Source organism: Copidosoma floridanum, unplaced genomic scaffold (assembly GCF_036245765.1).
Source record: "Copidosoma floridanum isolate Cflo_tuat_1 unplaced genomic scaffold, Cflo_Japanese_pri ptg000002l, whole genome shotgun sequence".
Classification (NCBI taxonomy): domain Eukaryota; kingdom Metazoa; phylum Arthropoda; class Insecta; order Hymenoptera; family Encyrtidae; genus Copidosoma; species Copidosoma floridanum.
The window spans coordinates 4,567,295-4,585,421 of NW_028321879.1; the positions used below are offsets into that span (position 1 = coordinate 4,567,295).

The window sequence follows — 18,127 nt, forward strand, 5'->3', positions numbered from 1 at the left end:
ATAGACATTAGAATTCTACAAGACACCTACAAGAAATCTTGATAAAATGTGTTTGTTGGGAAGTTCGGTATTCGCTCCGAGCCGATGCAGAGGTTGCGCTGCCTCTAGCCAAAATCAGGCAAAATTTCTTGCATGTATATATAAACAAACGGCTTAGAGCATATATACATGCGTACAGCTGCTTGTGACTGGCACTTGGCAGGCTAGAGAGAGAACGACGATCCTCTCCTGCTGTCTTATTCAGCCAATCACAAGCAGCTATACGCATATATATATGCTCTAAGCCGTTTGCTTACATGCAAGAAATTTTGCCTGATTTTGGCTAGAGGGGGCGCAACCTCTGTATCGGCTCGGAGCGAATACCTACTTGGAAGTTCCTTAGTTCCTACCCCAAGTAACGTGTATTCTTTCAACACAAAATTTTTTTTGCGTGCATATTCATGAAGATAAACTCAAAAAATTGATTACCATCGTTAATTAATATGGTAACTTATAATACCACATTGAAAGGAAAAATGTTACACAGAAACAACTACGAATTAATTTTTTTTTGTAAAATTTATTGGCCTATAAGAATATACAAAAAAAACAATTCATAAGCAAATATAATGTATGAGTAACTATATCAGTTTCATTGTTAGAATTTCATAAACCATTTTATTTCTAAAATATGGCATATCATCTTGACTAAAATCAAAAGACTTGTTAGCACAAACATACTCAGCAAATATACATGAAAATACACCACAGTCACTACCATTCATTTGTTGCGGAATATTCTTGACACATTCTAAAATCCAATCTGAAAAATTGAATGCTACATGTTTTTTATCAATACTTTCAGCATACAAATATTGTTTTAATGATTGTAAACATTTATAATTTGGAGAACCCATACTATCAAAATATTTAATGGATTTATTTCTAAAATCTACAATTGACATACACCAATGAATTCCCAAATGGATAGGAATAACTAATATATCTTTTGAAAAAATATCTATTTTTCTAGTCCACCTTTTAAGGGATACATGTCCACCAGAAATTAATTTTGGATAAAAAAATGTGTTCATGGCATATACATCTGGATAGTTTTTGTTCTTCCCTCTTTCTATTAAAAGATTCATGTAGAAATTAATAATTTCATCATTAAGCCAATTTAAGCCTGCCAGAGTTTGGATATCTTTTCTAGTTATTTGTAATCCAAAACTTTGCACAAGAATTTCATTTGAGTGTCCAGTTGTCAATGCTCTGTTTATGAGTTCTACCATTTCTGTTGTAAGTTCAAACAACTTTGATTCTTGTATTTCTTCTCTTTCATCAAGAACAATTTTACACAATTTCATAGAACGGTTCAAATGATCTTCAAGAACTGTTTCTCTTATGGACTGATTATGTTTGGCCAACATGCATTTTATTTTTGTTAAGTGTAGCACTTCTTTCTGGCACTGTTTTGTGAGTTCATCATATTTTCTATCGATATGATTAATAAAATCATATTTATACACTTTTTTGGAGGAAATTTCGTCTTTTAGAGTATTAGTTTTGGTAGTTTTCAGTGGTGTCCGAATAAAAGATCTTGAACACATATTTTCTTGTTTTTTAGTGGGTGCTAAAAAACAATTTGGACATTGCATTAGAGAACTACTTGATGTTTCTAGAGAAGTATGATTCTTACAGACGTTGTTTAAATTATTGCGATGGTATGCTAGCCTTGAAGGCACTTGACTCTTGTTTGTACACATGTTTTGGAAAAAATTAGTTTGGTTCATTTCTTGATGTGTACTTCTATCAATATAGTTTGTTTTTGATGGCATAAAATTTAATAACATTTCACCATACTGCTTTTTTTCAGCCAACCTGTGTGTATGGTACAATGTTGACTGGTCTATGGCATTTTCTAGGACTGAATCTTTTTTAATTGTGTATTGATCACTAAATCCGTTAGCTTTTGTTGCAGCTAAAAGCTTGTATTGATTTGTTTGAACAAAATCGGATTTCGTTTCAACTATTACAGATTTTTCGGTAATCTCAGCACCATCAGGAGATTCTGTTATGATCTTAAAACTACGACCGTTGTCATCATAGCGGTTGATTATTAATTGACTTGATTTGAATCTTGAACACGGTTTTTTGATGGACGAATCATTATAAATAAATTCGTGTGATTTCCGTTTTCTGCTTCCTTCATCGGCTTTCCAAAATAACTTTTTTAAATATTCAAAAATCATTTTTAAAAATGATTAAAAATTATAAAAAAAAATTTTTTTTTTCAACTATGAAAGGTTTTTTAAGTACTCTAGAAATCACACGATTCTCAAAGTTATCTTTCGTCAATGAAAAAGTGTCTTAAAACAAATAACACAATATCAAATACCATTAGAAATCATAACTTGTCAAGTACTCCTAGCAGGAAGAATGCTCGTCAAGCTTTAGATTGTAAAGTTGTGAAGAAAATCATCAGTCGACTCACTAACTATGCCGTTAAATATCCTATTGATCAAATCTAAATTATGATCCAAGAATTTTTCACTAATTGTTTGATCTATTCTTTCCATAGAGATATAGGGATTATTCTTTCACGCATAATTTGCGCATAGACATAAATGGCCGCGGCTACATGGCTACGGAAATAGCCAACGGAACGTCACTGCGTCAGAAAAAAGGTTCCCCCACCATCGGTTTAGCAAGCGACGCTTCCGTTTCCGTTATAGACCAGGAGCTGAGACCGAAGGATAATGTTCAAAATTTTAACCAGCCGCAACTTTTATGAAAATGTAGAAACCTTATGATTCGTAGAGGTCCGAAATGTTTCGGTCATGTTTTATTGTGGTAAAGAGTTATGTGGTAATAATGATTCTGCTGGATAATCTTTTTTAATAACCAGCCGCAACTTACACTAATAGATAAAAAATAAAAAGTGATTGTCTAGACGTGCATATATATGTATATAAACGTCTCTGTATTATACTGATTTGCAAACGAAATTGTGCGACTACTGGGCGAAAGTTATGCCAAGTCAGGCCAAGCTGCATACAAGTCAGCGCCGTATTACAAACCTACCAGAGACCAAGTCAGGGACCAAGCTGCGGCCAAGGTGTTTGGCGTGGCAGCCAAGCTTGGGCCCAGTTTTTGACCACTTTTAGACCAAGAGCTGAGATCAGAGAGTGGTCAAAATTTCAACCAGTCGCCACTCTCACCAGAATTCAGGAACCTTTTGATTCGTGGAGATCCGAAATATTTCAGTCATATTTTATAGTGGTGGAGAGTTATGTGACAATTGTAGAAGTGCCATGCCGTATAGTCTTTTTTATTAACCAGCCGCAACTTAAAGTGCAGTCTCATGGTACGAACTAGAGCTCCGCAATAGACTGTTCGCAATAGAAACAGCCAATTAGAGCTATTGCGGACGTTTCTATTTCGGAGAGGCAAAGTTCGCTATGGTCTCATGTGCAGGAAAGACCGATGCGTAACCATTGTCGGCCCGCGAGTGCGAGTGAGAGCCTGAGAGGTTCGAAGTATCTCTTTCTCACTCGCAATCACGGGCGTAAACGAGTTACGGTGACCATAGCGAACTTTGTCTCTCCGAAATAGAATAACATAATCAGCTGATCAACGGTGATTGTTTGTTTTTGTCAGTATGTTTTGGAGCTCAGTGTGAAATGTCTGACATGAAAATTAGTATCCTACAAAGGATCATACTAACTTTGGCAACCATTTATGTACAAAAACTTCTTTTAAAATATAAAAATCTGTCAAAACATACTGAAGCTAGTTGTAATATGTATAACTTTTGGTTTAGTCCCGTTCTCTTAGCAAAGTAAATTATACCTTACATAACCTCAAAGCTTTCTGACAATTGCATGCCAAAATATAAAAACGTTCACAAACCGCAACAGCTCGATCCACTGCAATAGCTTGAACATTTGCAATAGTTCTGATTAGCTGTTTCTATTGCGGACAGTCTATTGCGGAGCTCTGTTTCGTACCATGGGACTGCACCCTTGCACCGATGAATAGAAAATAAAGAGTTGTCAACTATAAGGGCCATTTGCGGCAAGATAAGAATACATCTTGTCCCTAAAAATCTACCTTCAAAAAGTAGACCCCCTGGCCAATATCAATCTCATTCATGATACGCATCTAAGATAATAGATGATGAATTGTAGATAACATCATAGATACGAATATTATCTATATTTTTGGAGGTCGATTTTTAGGTACAAGATGCATTCTAATCTTGCAACAAATGGCACGCCTAGACATAGACGTGACATATATATATATATATATATATATATATATATATATATATATATACTAGTGGGACTCACGCCCCCCTGCGCGCACTGCGCGCCAACCCCCCAACTTCTGAATATTGTGCATCAATACAAAGCAGTATCAATACAAAGTACAATTAGTAGTTACGTAGATGCTAGATATGTAAGTCCAATGGAAGCAGCTTGGAGACTTCAGGAATATCCAATTTGTGGTAGAAGTCATACAGTTGTAAATCTAGCTGTTCATCTTGAAAATAAACAAAAACTCATATTTGAAAAAAATAATATCAAAAATGTAATAAAAAATTATCAAGCACCCCTTACAGCTTAGTTTGAATTAAATAAAGTAGATGATTTTGCAAAATCGCAAAAATATGTTAACATTCCAGAACATTGCATTTTTGACAATAAACTTAAAATTTGGAAAAAAAGGACAGTTACACTGAAAAATATTGCTGTAGGTAGATTAAACATAGTATCTCCAAAAGATCATGAACGCTTTTTTTTTAAAACTTATTTTAAATAAATTACATGGGGCTACATCGTTTGAAGACGTTAAAAAACATAATGGAATAACATATGAAAATTTCAGGGATACTGCAATTGCAATGGGTTTAATAGAACATGATTCTGAAATCGACAATATTTTGAAAGCATCCATAACAATTATGTTTCCATACCAGTTAAGACAATTTTTTGCTTGGTTTTTGATTTCAGAAAACATTTAAGGAGATAAAATATGGAATGAATATAAAAAATATTTTACGGAAGACTTCGATAATGATAATAATAATTGTGATCTTCTACATATTAATCAAATTTTGGTATCGGAAGGTAAATCATGTGAGTCTTTTAGTTTACCGACACCAACCATTAGCAACTATATAAATAATTGCAATATTGAGGAAATATCTTTTAGTAAAAAAATGTTTGATACAATGTACACAAATTTAAGTGAAAATCAAAGAAAAATTTTTAAAACTATTTGTGAACAAGATGAAAAAGTACATTTCATAGATGGTCCTGGTGGATCCGGAAAAACCTACTTATATAAGACACTCATTTATTACTTTATTTCTAGAGGTAAAAATATTTTGTCAATGGCTTAGACAGGCATTGCATCTGTATTACTACCAAAAGATATGACCAGTCATAGAACTTTTCGTTTACCTCTAGACTTAGATAATATTGAAAGTGTATTTTTAGAATTTGAAACTAAAAAAAAAATTAAGGGAAGTTGATTTAATAGTATGGGACGAGGCTTCTGTGATTTCGAAAAAAGCTCTAGAACTCGTTGATAAAACGTTGAGAGACTTGTGTAATACAAAACTTTGTTTTCGTGATAAATTAATAGTATTAGGAGGAGATTTTTGACACATCCTTCCAGTTATAAAAAACGGTAATAAAACTATACTAATAGAAGAAACTATTAAATCATCATTTTTATGGAACTTCTTCAAAATTTTAAGATTACAAAATAATATCCGTTCTAGTAATAACGAATTTTCAAAATTATTGTTAAGAATTGGAGAAGGGGACATAGAAACATTCAACATTCCTAAATCCTGGATAACAGATGATGTCTGTACCAAAATTTTTGGTAATTACAGCAACTGTTTTGACAATAACGTGATACTAACTTCACATAATGAATATGCTTTTTTTTTAAACAATAAGATTTTAAGTAAATTTTATGGGGAAACTGAAACTTATTACAGCATCGATACTGCAACATATAAAGGTGTTGATTTATATAAATTTTTCCGTAGAAATGTTAAACAACATTCGTGAAGGCTTGCCACCTCATGAACTTAAATTAAAAATAGGTACAATAGTAATGTTAATTCGAAATTTGAGTATATCATACGGATTATGTAACGGTACACGATTGCGAATTACTAAATTACTGAAGTATAACGTAGAAAGCGACATAGTAACGGGAGAAAAAATTGGTAATAAAGTTTTCATTCCAAAAATTAAATTAAATACTGAAAATACTTCATCATTACCTTTTATTTTATATAGAAAACAATTCCCATTAGTTGTAGCATTGGCTATGACTATAAATAAGTCTCAAGGTCAAAGTTTTGATAATGTGGGATTATACTTAAAAAAACCTTTATTTTCTCATGGTCAATTATACGTGGCTTTATCAAGATGCAAAAATAAAAATGGAATTTTTGTTCAAGTCGATAGACAAAACAGTTTAGAGATTGAAAATATAGTTTAGAAAGAAATTTTTGAATATAATAATGTGTATCTAGTATTCGTAACATGATTTAATTATTATTTTTTTATGTATAGGTAAAATTCATTAAATTATAATACATATCATAAATGTGTATCGTGTTCATCTATTGTACCAATTTCAGCATTAATTTAAAACAGAATAGAAATGGACGTAAGTCTATCTTCGTGGTTTTAATCAGGCTTTATAAGATGACTCATAAAGTGATGCGAAAATTTCATTGTTTATATTAATGATACTCTAAATTTAACTTAAGTTTATGTACGTAAAAAGAAGAATTATGCATTCAAGGACTATATAAGTGATGATGATATAATAATTATGCCATGAAAAAGTTCGTGGGGGTCGGTGGGAGGGCCGTAGGGGGTAGGTGGGGGATGTGAGATGTTTTGAGAAAAAATACCATACAATACTTCAATGTGATTTGGTAGGAATGTGGTAATAGACTTTAACACATTGACAGGGCTGGCAAAATGCAACGTTACAAAATGCTAACAAAAAAAGTCAGCCCACCAAAAACTTTATGCTTACAAAGAAACCAAGGGATCCAGTAAATTGAAATACAATTAGTTGTATTTAAGTGTAGCTGATTATAGTACTGTGCATTAATCTGTAACTATTTAATTAAATATTAAAACATACATTGTTATTATCCCATGAAGCCATACGTGGTTGAACCCCCTGGCTTTAATAAAAACTTATACTATACTTCAATACTATACATATAATGTTTTGTGGGAGGCGGTGGGGGGCCATGAAAAAATGCGTGGGGGGTCGGTGGGGGGCTGTGGGGGGTTTTGAGAAAAACTACGATATGTCAAAATAAGCAAGAAAATAACGGATTTTTACCTGATTTTGTGGGGGGGGGTTGGTGGGGGGGCAAATGGGGGGCCGTGGAGGGTTGTGTGTAATGCCCCACTGAGTTAACTATATAATATAGGAATATATATAGGAATATATATAGGAATATATATATATATATATATATATATATATATAAGTTTACAAATAGTATTCCATGTGCGCGTGGAGACACACAGAATATGTATACAAACTTGCATGCTTATATATATCCCACATCAATGCAAACAAAAGTGGGCAATTACTGGGCGAAAATCATGCCAAGTCAGGCCAAGCTGCGCCCAAGTCAGTGCCATATTTCAAATCCATACCTGCGGCCAGGCTTGGTTGCTCGATTTGGATCATGCGTTTTTAAGCTCGGCAGCCCCCTTTCAATTTGTACTAAAGTAGAGTGTAATCCGCAATCATCACTAGGAGCCGTACCATATAACTCTTTCCACTTTGCGAACCTATGTTAAAACATAGGCCCGCAAAGCGGAAAGAGTTATATGGTACGGACCCAGCAGTTACAATTGTGAGTCGTGACAACGTTGTGTAACTGCTGGTGGTGATTGCGGATTACACCCGTAGTTACATTGGGTGTAATCGGGTAATCCGCAATCGCCGCCAGCAGTTACATTTGTAAGACATGACAACGTTGCGTGGTTGGGGGCGCTACTGTCGATTTACTAGTAATGTGATCCGCAATCCCGCCAGCAGTAAAGCAGATGACATCGGTCTACTTGCTCTTTTTCGTGACATTTTCTGATTGTAAACAAAGCATATTGTGCTCAACGTAAACAAACACGCAGACCAAAAAAAATAGTTTCAAGTGCCAAAAACAAAAATAGAAATAACAGCTTTACTGCTGGCGGAATTGCGCGGGATCACAGCAAAAATAGAAATAACAGCTTTACTGCTGGCAGGATTGCGCGGGGTCACAGCAAAAAAGTCACGAAAAAGACCAAGTAGACTAACGTCGTCTGCTTTACTGCTGGCGGGATTGCGGATCACATCACCAGTAAATCGACAGTAGCGCTCCCAACCACGCAACGTTGTCACGTCTTACATATGTAACTGCTGGCGGCGATTGCGGATTACACATTGCACCTATTGACTCGTTCCATCAATATGGTTCTTGGTTCTAGGTCCTTGGTCCAGTCCACGGTATATACATCCTTGCAAGGTCTTTTGATTAGAAATACAGTAGTCCCATTCATAGACATAATAAAATAGACCGCTTATGAGCAGCTGCGGCAATGAGACTCGCGTAGAAAGAGAGAGAAGACGAGGGCAGTGAGATTCCCTCTCTCGCATACTTACGGAGTGGGGTAGTGAGGAACGGACAGGAGAACGAAACCGAGGCACTCGACTGATGCATACTCCTGTTTCTACACGCTAATGTGCTCTCAGCAAGATAGATGGGGTAACGCTTTGTTACATCGTTACATCGTGCAGCGTTGATATAGATTTTGCCCACAATATAGAGCCGGATCGTGGATTAAGTAAACAGCTATTTTATATAAAACGAACAAAAATTAGTGTATTATTGTGATTAATACGGATCTTCACAATTCTCTCCGTTAAAGGAGATACCTTGTCTAGAGTTGGATCCAGGTCCAATTGTTGTGATTGAGGGTAAATAACCTCAATTTGGCTCAGACAGACGCTCCTCTAATGGAGGAGGCGTCTAAGGCCTCCTTCATGGAGACCAACGACGATGAAGGAGGCGGAAATCGTCTACCTAATCAGCCCGAGAATGCATAAAAGAAACAACAGACACGCGTGCGAGCCACCTGTGCTACGAAAGCACTGGGAGTCTTAAGGTCGAAAGTTAATCATGTTTATGGTGAAGCTCCGAAGCTTGTCCTAAATATGGAAGCTCGCTATGATTATACGATTTTTTTTGCAATCTCAATTTGGTATTTATTTGTGTTAAAAATAATTTTTATTACACATCCGAAGACTTTATTTCATAATTTGCATTATAAAATCATGTTCTTACGATAATACATAATCCAGATCGTACGACGTTGCTACAATATATAGAGATAAGTGCGCGTGTAATAAAAAGTTATAAGATAGCGTTGTCCATAAGCGAGAAGAGCAGAGAGATTTTTCACACAATTTTTTAATCATAAGAGAGAATTAAAGTAACAAAGAATGTCAAGAAAGTGAGCTTTGAGCAATCAAAGTTCCCGCCTTGCTCACACATGCGCCGCCTTATGGATACATCGGGCACTACAATCACTTGAGCTCTTCGTGGTCGTCTGACGACTTACTCTACTTCTCCGGCAGCCGACCGATACACTCTCTCTTCTTGATCGCCACGTTACCGCAGTTAAATTACTTTCACTGTAACAGCCTAAAGCTGACCTTGCTGTAATACGTTTATTATAATACTTTGTGAGATCAAATCTTTTGTGTTTATCCTTCACGAGTGCCTACCGTCATCTCTGAGCCACCAACTCTGACAAAGAATTATAGCTTTTGTAAATAGTTAATGTAGGCGTTTAATGTTAGGGAATTTCCGAATCCTCGATAGCCGAGTGGTGAAGCGTGTTTGTGTCACACGCGGGCTCCAGCTACCTGGGTTCGATTCCACTTGTCTGCAGACTTTTTTCGGATATTAATGTATATCCAAAGCCGGAGTGAGTAAGTGGGTACAGAAGAAAACCGACTTGTTAACGAAATAAATTTTTATTAAAGTTTATTTTTTAAGTACTGTGGGATCAAAATGAATACTTTAGGAATACTCTCAGAACACTTCAAAAACACTTTGCGAATAAAAAAACAAGTTCCTTGGTGAATTCATAAAGAATTCTTTATGATTTGTGGTTGCCGTACTACATTATAAGAAAGTAGTGGTTATTTGTTTATTGATGAGTAGTTTGTAGTTTAAATATCCGTCAATGCTGTAACTAATTTATGTGATTTATGTTTACAACAAATAAGATAAGTAAAACGATTAGTGCTATTTTATAAATTTATGATTTGTTTAAAAGTACACTATTATTCGTAGTCATATAATATAATTATATTCTAAACATAGAGATTCTAACATTTGTTACATGTTAAAAAAATATTAGAAAATAAATATGATGCAAACATTATTTTTTTCTGTTCTTACAGTATAGCAAATTGATAAAAAGTGTGTACCAAAATTTTTCAAATGAATTCCTTAGGGACAGTAAATAAATTCATTACATTTACTAAAGAATAATCAATGTATTCATGATGAACTTTAAATGAATTCTTTTTAATGGTCTTTCAGCAGCTCTCCCCACAAAAGTAATAAAAAGTTTCTTCAAAAGAATTCTTTAAGAATTCTTTGTGAACTCAATATACATGACATAACCTGATGAGATTATGAATACATTAAGAATTCATTTAGCTCATATCATGACAACCTGTAGAATTCATTAAAATATTCTGAATTAAAAATGAATTCATTTAGAACAAATAATGCCTGCTGGGTCGAGTAGCTTTACAGCAAGTAGCTTGACTTTTAGAATTTTTAAATATGGTGTAGTGATTTAAACAATACATAAGTAGGGAACACCGCGCGAGACACACACATGCCTTTGCATTCAAGAAGCTAATAAATAATTGACCAACTAGTTAAGTTCTTTTTGTGACGCACCTCCTTACCAGCTTCTCAATCTCACGTAACACAGCATAGAAAAATTATTTATTTTGATGTATTCGACACAAAGAGTTGACAATAACGTACATAAATTCAAATAAAAGTTATACTAAGAAATTAAAACAGAATAATTCATTACTTAAAAAAAAAAAAAAAAAAAAATGATGGTGACAATGAGGATAGAACCCAGCATTGCAAAATAACCTCTCCATAGGTATAAGCCTTAACCGTCTGAGCTATCGAGACATTGTGTCATGACAGTTTGGAAGTCACATATGTTCATCGACCCCCTCCGGAGCTCGGCCTACAGCTTATGATGAGTAAAATTAATAAATCTTTTTACTTATCTGTGATCGTGAAGTACGTAATTTCATATAATTTTATTTAATTCTTGTTAGGGTGGAAAAAAATTTAAGGTGTGTACTGGAGAAAGGTGGCAGTTACGGTGATGTAATTTCACAGAGTTTTCTTGTGACGATGAAAATTATTATTTAAAGTTTTTGCACGTGTTATCGAAATTATTATCAATACGAACACATACGAAGTTGAGATTGCAAAATAAATATAATAATTTCAACGAGCCCCATCGATGTTTAGGACAAGCTTTGGAGCTTTGTTATGGATATAAGTGACTTTTGACTGTAGCTTACACAGCTTCCCCTTAACGCAGATGGCTCGCGTGCAAGTTCGTCATTTCGTTTTTGCATTCTTGGACTCGACTCTTCGTCCAAGTGATCTGATTTTTTAAAAATCACTTTGAAGGCCTTATTAATTATTTATTAACTTTTTTACTTGAAGTCTTCTATTACTATTAATTAGGTAGACACGTAAGTAAAAATTAAATATTTGATAAGGTAGTAAAAATTTATTATGGTGCACTACTTAATTGATTTTCGCCTCTTGCTACAAAAAATAAATGAAACTTAAATTTGATAGCATTTTGAGACTTTTTTCGTTCGTGCATGAATTTTTTCATTGTTTTTTAACACTGCTTTATTTTTTAACAACTAAAACGACACGAAATAAGCTATCGCAAAAATTCAAAATAAATCTAAATAATTATTATTAAGTTATAAAAAAAATTTTTATACATCCTATTAATTATTTTTTTTTCGAAGTAGCAAAAAACTTATTTATATGAATCGAATAAAAGTTGAATTAAGAAGTATATATAAGATACAAAAATACAATCTGAAGGTTATTAGACAATGAAAATAAATCTTTTAACGGTATTTAATATTTAATTTAAATTTAAATATCTGCATAAATATTAATGATAAAAGAGTTTGTCGAGTAAAAATTACAGAATAATCAGTAAGACCGCTGAAACAAAAAAAAAAGTCATCTTCCATTCTGAGATTCGAACCCGAGAATGCAAAAACGAATCGACAGACACGCGTGCGAGCCACCTGTGCTACGAAAGCACTGGGAGTCTTAAGGTCGAAAGTTAATCATGTTTATGGTGAAGCTCCGAAGCTTGTCCTAAATATGGAAGCTCGCTATGATTATACGATTTTTTTTGCAATCTCAATTTGGTATTTATTTGTGTTAGAAATAATTTTTTTACTACACGTCCGAAGACTTTATTTTATAATTTGTATTATAAGATCATGTACTTACAATAATACATAATCCAGATCGTACGACGTTGCTATAATATGTAGAGATAAGTGCGCGTGTAATAAAAAGTTATAAGATAGCGTTGTCCATAAGCGAGAAGAGCAGAGAGATTTTTGACACAATTTTTTAATCATAAGAGGGAATTAAAATAACAAAGAATCATAGTTTTTGTGAATAGTTAATGTTGGCGTTTAATGTCAGGGATTTTCCGAATCCTTGATAGCCGAGTAGGTGAAGCGTGTTTGTGTCACACGCAGGCTCTAGCTACCTGGGTTCAATTCCACTTGTCTGCAGACTTTTTTCGGATATTAATGTATATCCAAAGCCGGAGTAAGTAAGTGTGTACAGAAGAAAACCGACTTGTTAACGAAATAATTTTATATTCAAGTTTAATTTTTAAGTACCGTAGGATCAAAATGGGAGATAAAAAAAAATTTTTCTAAATGATTATGAAACACATGTTAGTAACAATGCAATCTCTTGAATCAATTAACCCAGTAATAATTTTTAGGGTGCTTAGGTACGTCTCAAGAAAATACGATGGTCTAGGCTCTGACAATAATTACTACAAAAAAGTTGCATCGTATTTTACAAACTGATATAAATTACTCTTAGCATCGACTGACTATTTAAAATAGACTATCTTCGATCTTTTGTATTGAAACAAGCCGTGACTGTTAAAAAGTAATGAATTTATTATGTAAATGTTAAATTTTAAAACTATTTTAATGTACTTTAATTAACATTTTTTAAGTACTTCTTGATTGAGTAAAAAATAATAACAATTATTATGTTGTTTTTTATAATTACACTCAGTTAAATGTGAGGTTTCAAAAATCTGTATAATCATTTAAAGAACAGATTTGAAATATACATGTAAAAAAAATTTTAAATTTATGTGTAAAAACGGGTTTCGTTTTAGAACGATGGTAAAATTTCCAAGTCACTACAATGGAAATACTTATTGAAAGCATTAACCATCCAAACAAAGTAATGTTCTAAACTTAAAATAACAGGTTCAGAGCCAGCTCTGCGGCAGTAGTCTTCTTAGTTTTTTGTTTAAGCTTGTCAGAGGTATGTTGAAGCCAAGTCTTCACATGATGACTACATTTTTGTTTCGTATACTCTTTTGATGATTTTAGGATTCCATCTGAAATTCAATGTTTTCATTAGTTATAAACTCTTAAATACAGCCAGAAACGAGTCTAGGTACACGAGGGTGCTGATAACGATGTTCTGGTCATCGTCACCTAGAGTTTTTAATTAAAAAATCTTAATTAGACTCTAACAAGAGTCTAGATATACGGGGGTGCCGATGACGATGTCCTAGTGATCGGCACTGAGACCTTTCAGTTATAAATATTTGAATGGACTCATAAACGAGTCCAGGTTTACGAAGGTGCTGATGACGATGTCCTGGTGATCGGCACTGAGAGTTTTCAATTATAATCATCTAAATAGACTCATAAACAAGTTTACCGACCGACCGACTACTTAAAAAAACGCACCCAATGTACATACCTACATACATTAGCCAGTTTCCCACAAAATTTAATTCCACTTGGAATTCCATATGGAATTATGGATTGGAAACTTCAAGAGTCATTCCAGGTGGCATTTTAAGTGGAATTACAAATGACCACTGAAGATACATTTTTTCTTTTTTAAAAATGATTAAAATTGAAATTTCAAGCAGTATAATGGCCACTTTGGATGTTATCATCCATATAGTATAACCAAATCAGAGGGGTTAAAGTATTTGTTCTCAGATTTTGAAAACATAGATTTTTTTTTTTTTAGTTTAAATTTTCTTGAAATGACTTAAACCCCTCTGCTTTGGTATTACTATATGGATGATAACATCTAACAAGACCATTAAACCGCTTGAAATTTGAATTTTAAATATTTTAAAAAAGGAAAAAATGTACCTTTAGTGGTCATTTGAAATTCCACTTTGAACGACACTTGGAGTTTCCAATCCAAAATCCTATGTGGAATTCCAAGTAGAATTCCAAGTGATTTTACAAGTGTAAATACAGATGGAATTACATATGTGATTACAAAATATCAATCAGTAGGGTCTGCCTTTCGGGATCTTTTTCGTCCCTGACGTTGCTAGAGTCCCTTTTCTGCCTAAAGTTTCGGGAATTGGAGCGGCCTCGGCCACTGCCACGGCCACCGCCACGGCCACCTCGATTCCCTCGACTTCCACGGCCCTGCCTTTTAAAATCCCATGAATCAGACTTATTTTGCTCACCACATCTCGGGCTGCATCTCTTGTGAGCTGGGATGTCATGTACGAACGTGCTACACGTGTAGCACTTCCTGAGTCCGGTACCTGCCTTCGGACACTTGTCAGCCATAAGGTCCCAGTCATCACAGTTGAAGCAGCGGAGGCGGTCCTGGGGCCAAGATGCAGTCAAAGCTGCCCTCGTGGGGTGACCTCTAGTGGCTTCTGCTAGGCCTTCTGACTTGACCTTTAACATGTACGACATAAGGTTTTCATATGTCATACCCTTTCCATTTCTGCTTTGCATTTTAAGCGTGAAGTCTGTCACCTGCACGCTAGGTAACGCTCCGATTACGGCAGTATAAAAGGTATCTCGCTTTTCTTCTTCAGAAAAGGGACCAGACGTACTTATAGTCTCATAATTTCTGACCAGTTCCTCAAATTTTGCTATGAATTTGGCAACCGATTCTTTCCCTTTGTAAAATTTAATTTCATGCAATTTTTTACGAATCGTGGCCGTTGTAAAAGGCGTCTCCCCCTTCCTAAGTTCTTTCAGACTTTCCAATATTGCAACCGGATCTTGCAGACAAAAAGTTCCTAAATGATATTTTTCCGTTACTCTACTTAATAAAATATCTCTGACTTTTAATTTGTCTTTTTTGATCATGTCTTCGTTAATAAATTTCCGTATTTTTAATCGAAGGATCAATGACATATAGTAATCCTTTAGACCGGAGTTCAGACTTAAATTTATCGAGGAAAACTTCGAACTTCATATCTCAGACAGATGATAATTGTATATGTGTTGAGTATCATGGCCGAATTTGTGTTTTTGACTGATGGTTGTCGCGAGAAGTTCCGCGCTGCCTTTAGATAAATTTTCATTTTTTGTGTCATTCAAAAACGTTTTAAATTTGTCTTGTAGACTCACCCGTGTTCTGTCGTTGCAAGGAGTTGATGACTGCAGGGGTGCCCCGGTTGACGATTGGGCCTCGGATGACTCGACCCTGTTCACCCGCTCGCCCAACCGGGACAATCTCTGGTCAAAATTGCGCATGACCAGAATTATCTCCTCCCTTGTTCTCTCAACCTCCTGCCTTTCTTCCTCTGCCATCCTTGCCCATTCTTCCTCTGTCTTCCTTGCCTTTTCGTTTGCTTTTTCCTGCCTTTGACTAATCGCGGCCATCATCGAGTCGAACCTAGCCAGCATGATGTTTTCTGAAAATTTTTCATTTTTCTGTTTATCTGCCATATGCAACTTCGTTTTGCTGACGTTCATCCATTTATATTTGTTTTCAATGGTTTGCACTTTCTTTACTTTAAGTTGGGTATTTTCCGGTGTGCGCGACGGGGAAGAGGGGGCTGCTTCGTGTACAGACTCATTTCCGCCTAATTTCTGCCAAAGATTTTCACTGTCTACATTCATCTCATCAAAGTTTCGGACTTCTGACAGTTCGGACTTTTTCTCATCTGAAATTTTAAACACATCAACCGACTTTTCAAATAACCCGGGTTTATCACGAGCAGGTTCCTCGCTTTCCCCGTCTTCCCTGAATAGATTTTCTGGCAACGTCACTTTGCCTCCCTTTTTACAAAGAAATTCAACGATGTATTTGTAATCGTCACCGATCAGGTAATCTAAAACAAAAGACAGACATTGTTTTCAGGGAGTCAACCAGAAATCGACCGAACGCAAGCCGAATCTAGTCAACGTGGCCCGAAGCGTGTTCTCGTGCTCGAACACAAAGCACGATTGCACGCTGGGCACTCACACAGCCGCGCGCAACCGAACACAAGTCTAACGTGACTGTGAGAGTCACACGGAAAATAATTTCATCTACACACCTTTGGCGGGAATATCCCTTTGCCCGACACATGCCACTATTTCCCTTTTATCCACCAACAAGATAGCAGCTTGTTGTCGCCCCTCTGACTTGACTTGGGATGAAATTCCCCGACATACTCTCGACAGAGCATCGATAGTTTGCTCGTCTAAAAGAAAATTTAAACTTTAAAAATATCAGCCTTTTCTGACTAAATCTGAAAACCGCCTTGAATATTTATTGCCTAGAGTTCAATTAATTAAAAGCACCGGGAAAGAACAGATATAATTTTCTACCGACACACGTTCAAACTTTCCCAGTTCAGACATTTATATTGTAACGCGCACGCAACAGTCTTGGCGACAAGAACAAGAGACGCGAGAAAACACGAAAATGAAACATAAACGGCCTCGTAATATATTTTCAGTCAAAAAGCCTCGCGTCAACACGAGAGGGAGAGAGAGAGACCGAACTCTCTCCTCAGCCGTAATCTGTTGTCCCCCTCTCGAACCGCCCCGCTCTTGCATGTGCGTGTCACGCTACCGACGCCACGTGTTTCTTAGAATCCCGCGCATTTCTCGAAATGCACAAGAAATCCTTTTTGTTACCTGACGTCGTAGCGTCCAACCTAGGCATCACTCGAAAGGACAAAGTGTTGACCTACCGCTGATCTCGGTTCCGGCATCCAGAGTTGCTCCCCTATCCTCGACCGGCGTCGACAACGCCTGGTCGACAATGGACTCGGCCTGGTCACCAGGGGTCACGCTCTCGGCCGCTTCCTCGATCGGACCCTCTTGTCCATCCTTTGCTGTCTCAGCCCTTTCCGCCATCCTCCCTTTTGTCACACTCACCCACACAAAAAAATAAAGAAGAGATCACGCGCGGTGATAAGTTGCTTTTTAGAATTAGAAGTTTTGAAAGTTTTAAGACTTTTAAAAGTTCTGTTTTGTTATCTACAATCTATATAGCTATAGCTTTAACGGATAGGGTCTATAGAGTATAGAGGTAATGCGTGTTGTGCTCTCCTACTGTAACTAGTGTACGAACCCTTATTCTTTTTTGTCAATCAGTTGATGGCATCTCAGAAGTGATAAAATAACTTGGCGGGAAATTCAAATGGACTATGTGGGGCATGACGCAGAAACCCAGATAACACTTTTAGGCATAATAAATTAATAAAATAAACCCAAGCTATTCAACCCAAAGACCCGTGGTGACTACTAGCAAATATCTTAAATAATAAATTGTTAAATTTAATAACAAAAGCGCCTTCCACCCCATGACCCGCTGCGCTTACTGGCAAATGTATTAAATAATTAATTGCTAAATTTGATAACAAAAGCGCCTTTCACCCAATGACCCGGGGCGCTTACTGGCAAATGTATTAAATAATTAATTGTTAAATTTATTAACAAAAGCGCCTTTCACCCAATGACCTGG

The 18,127-nt window shown here is 35.6% G+C and overlaps 1 protein-coding gene across 1 annotated transcript; it reads right to left on the minus strand.

Annotated features, from left to right (window-relative positions):
• Positions 1-539: 539 nt before the first annotated feature.
• On the minus strand, positions 540-2,627 carry LOC106646940 (sentrin-specific protease). Its single transcript, XM_014363167.2, has one exon. The coding sequence runs from the start codon at positions 2,229-2,231 to the stop codon at positions 621-623; it is 1,611 nt and encodes a 536-aa protein (XP_014218653.2). The 5' UTR covers positions 2,232-2,627; the 3' UTR covers positions 540-620.
• Between the last annotated feature and the right edge of the window lie 15,500 nt (positions 2,628-18,127).

Excerpts from the sequence above, each read along its gene's own strand:
- LOC106646940 (XM_014363167.2), bottom strand. The coding sequence starts at position 2,231 with ATGATTTTTGAATATTTAAAAAAGTTATTTTGGAAAGCCGATGAAGGA.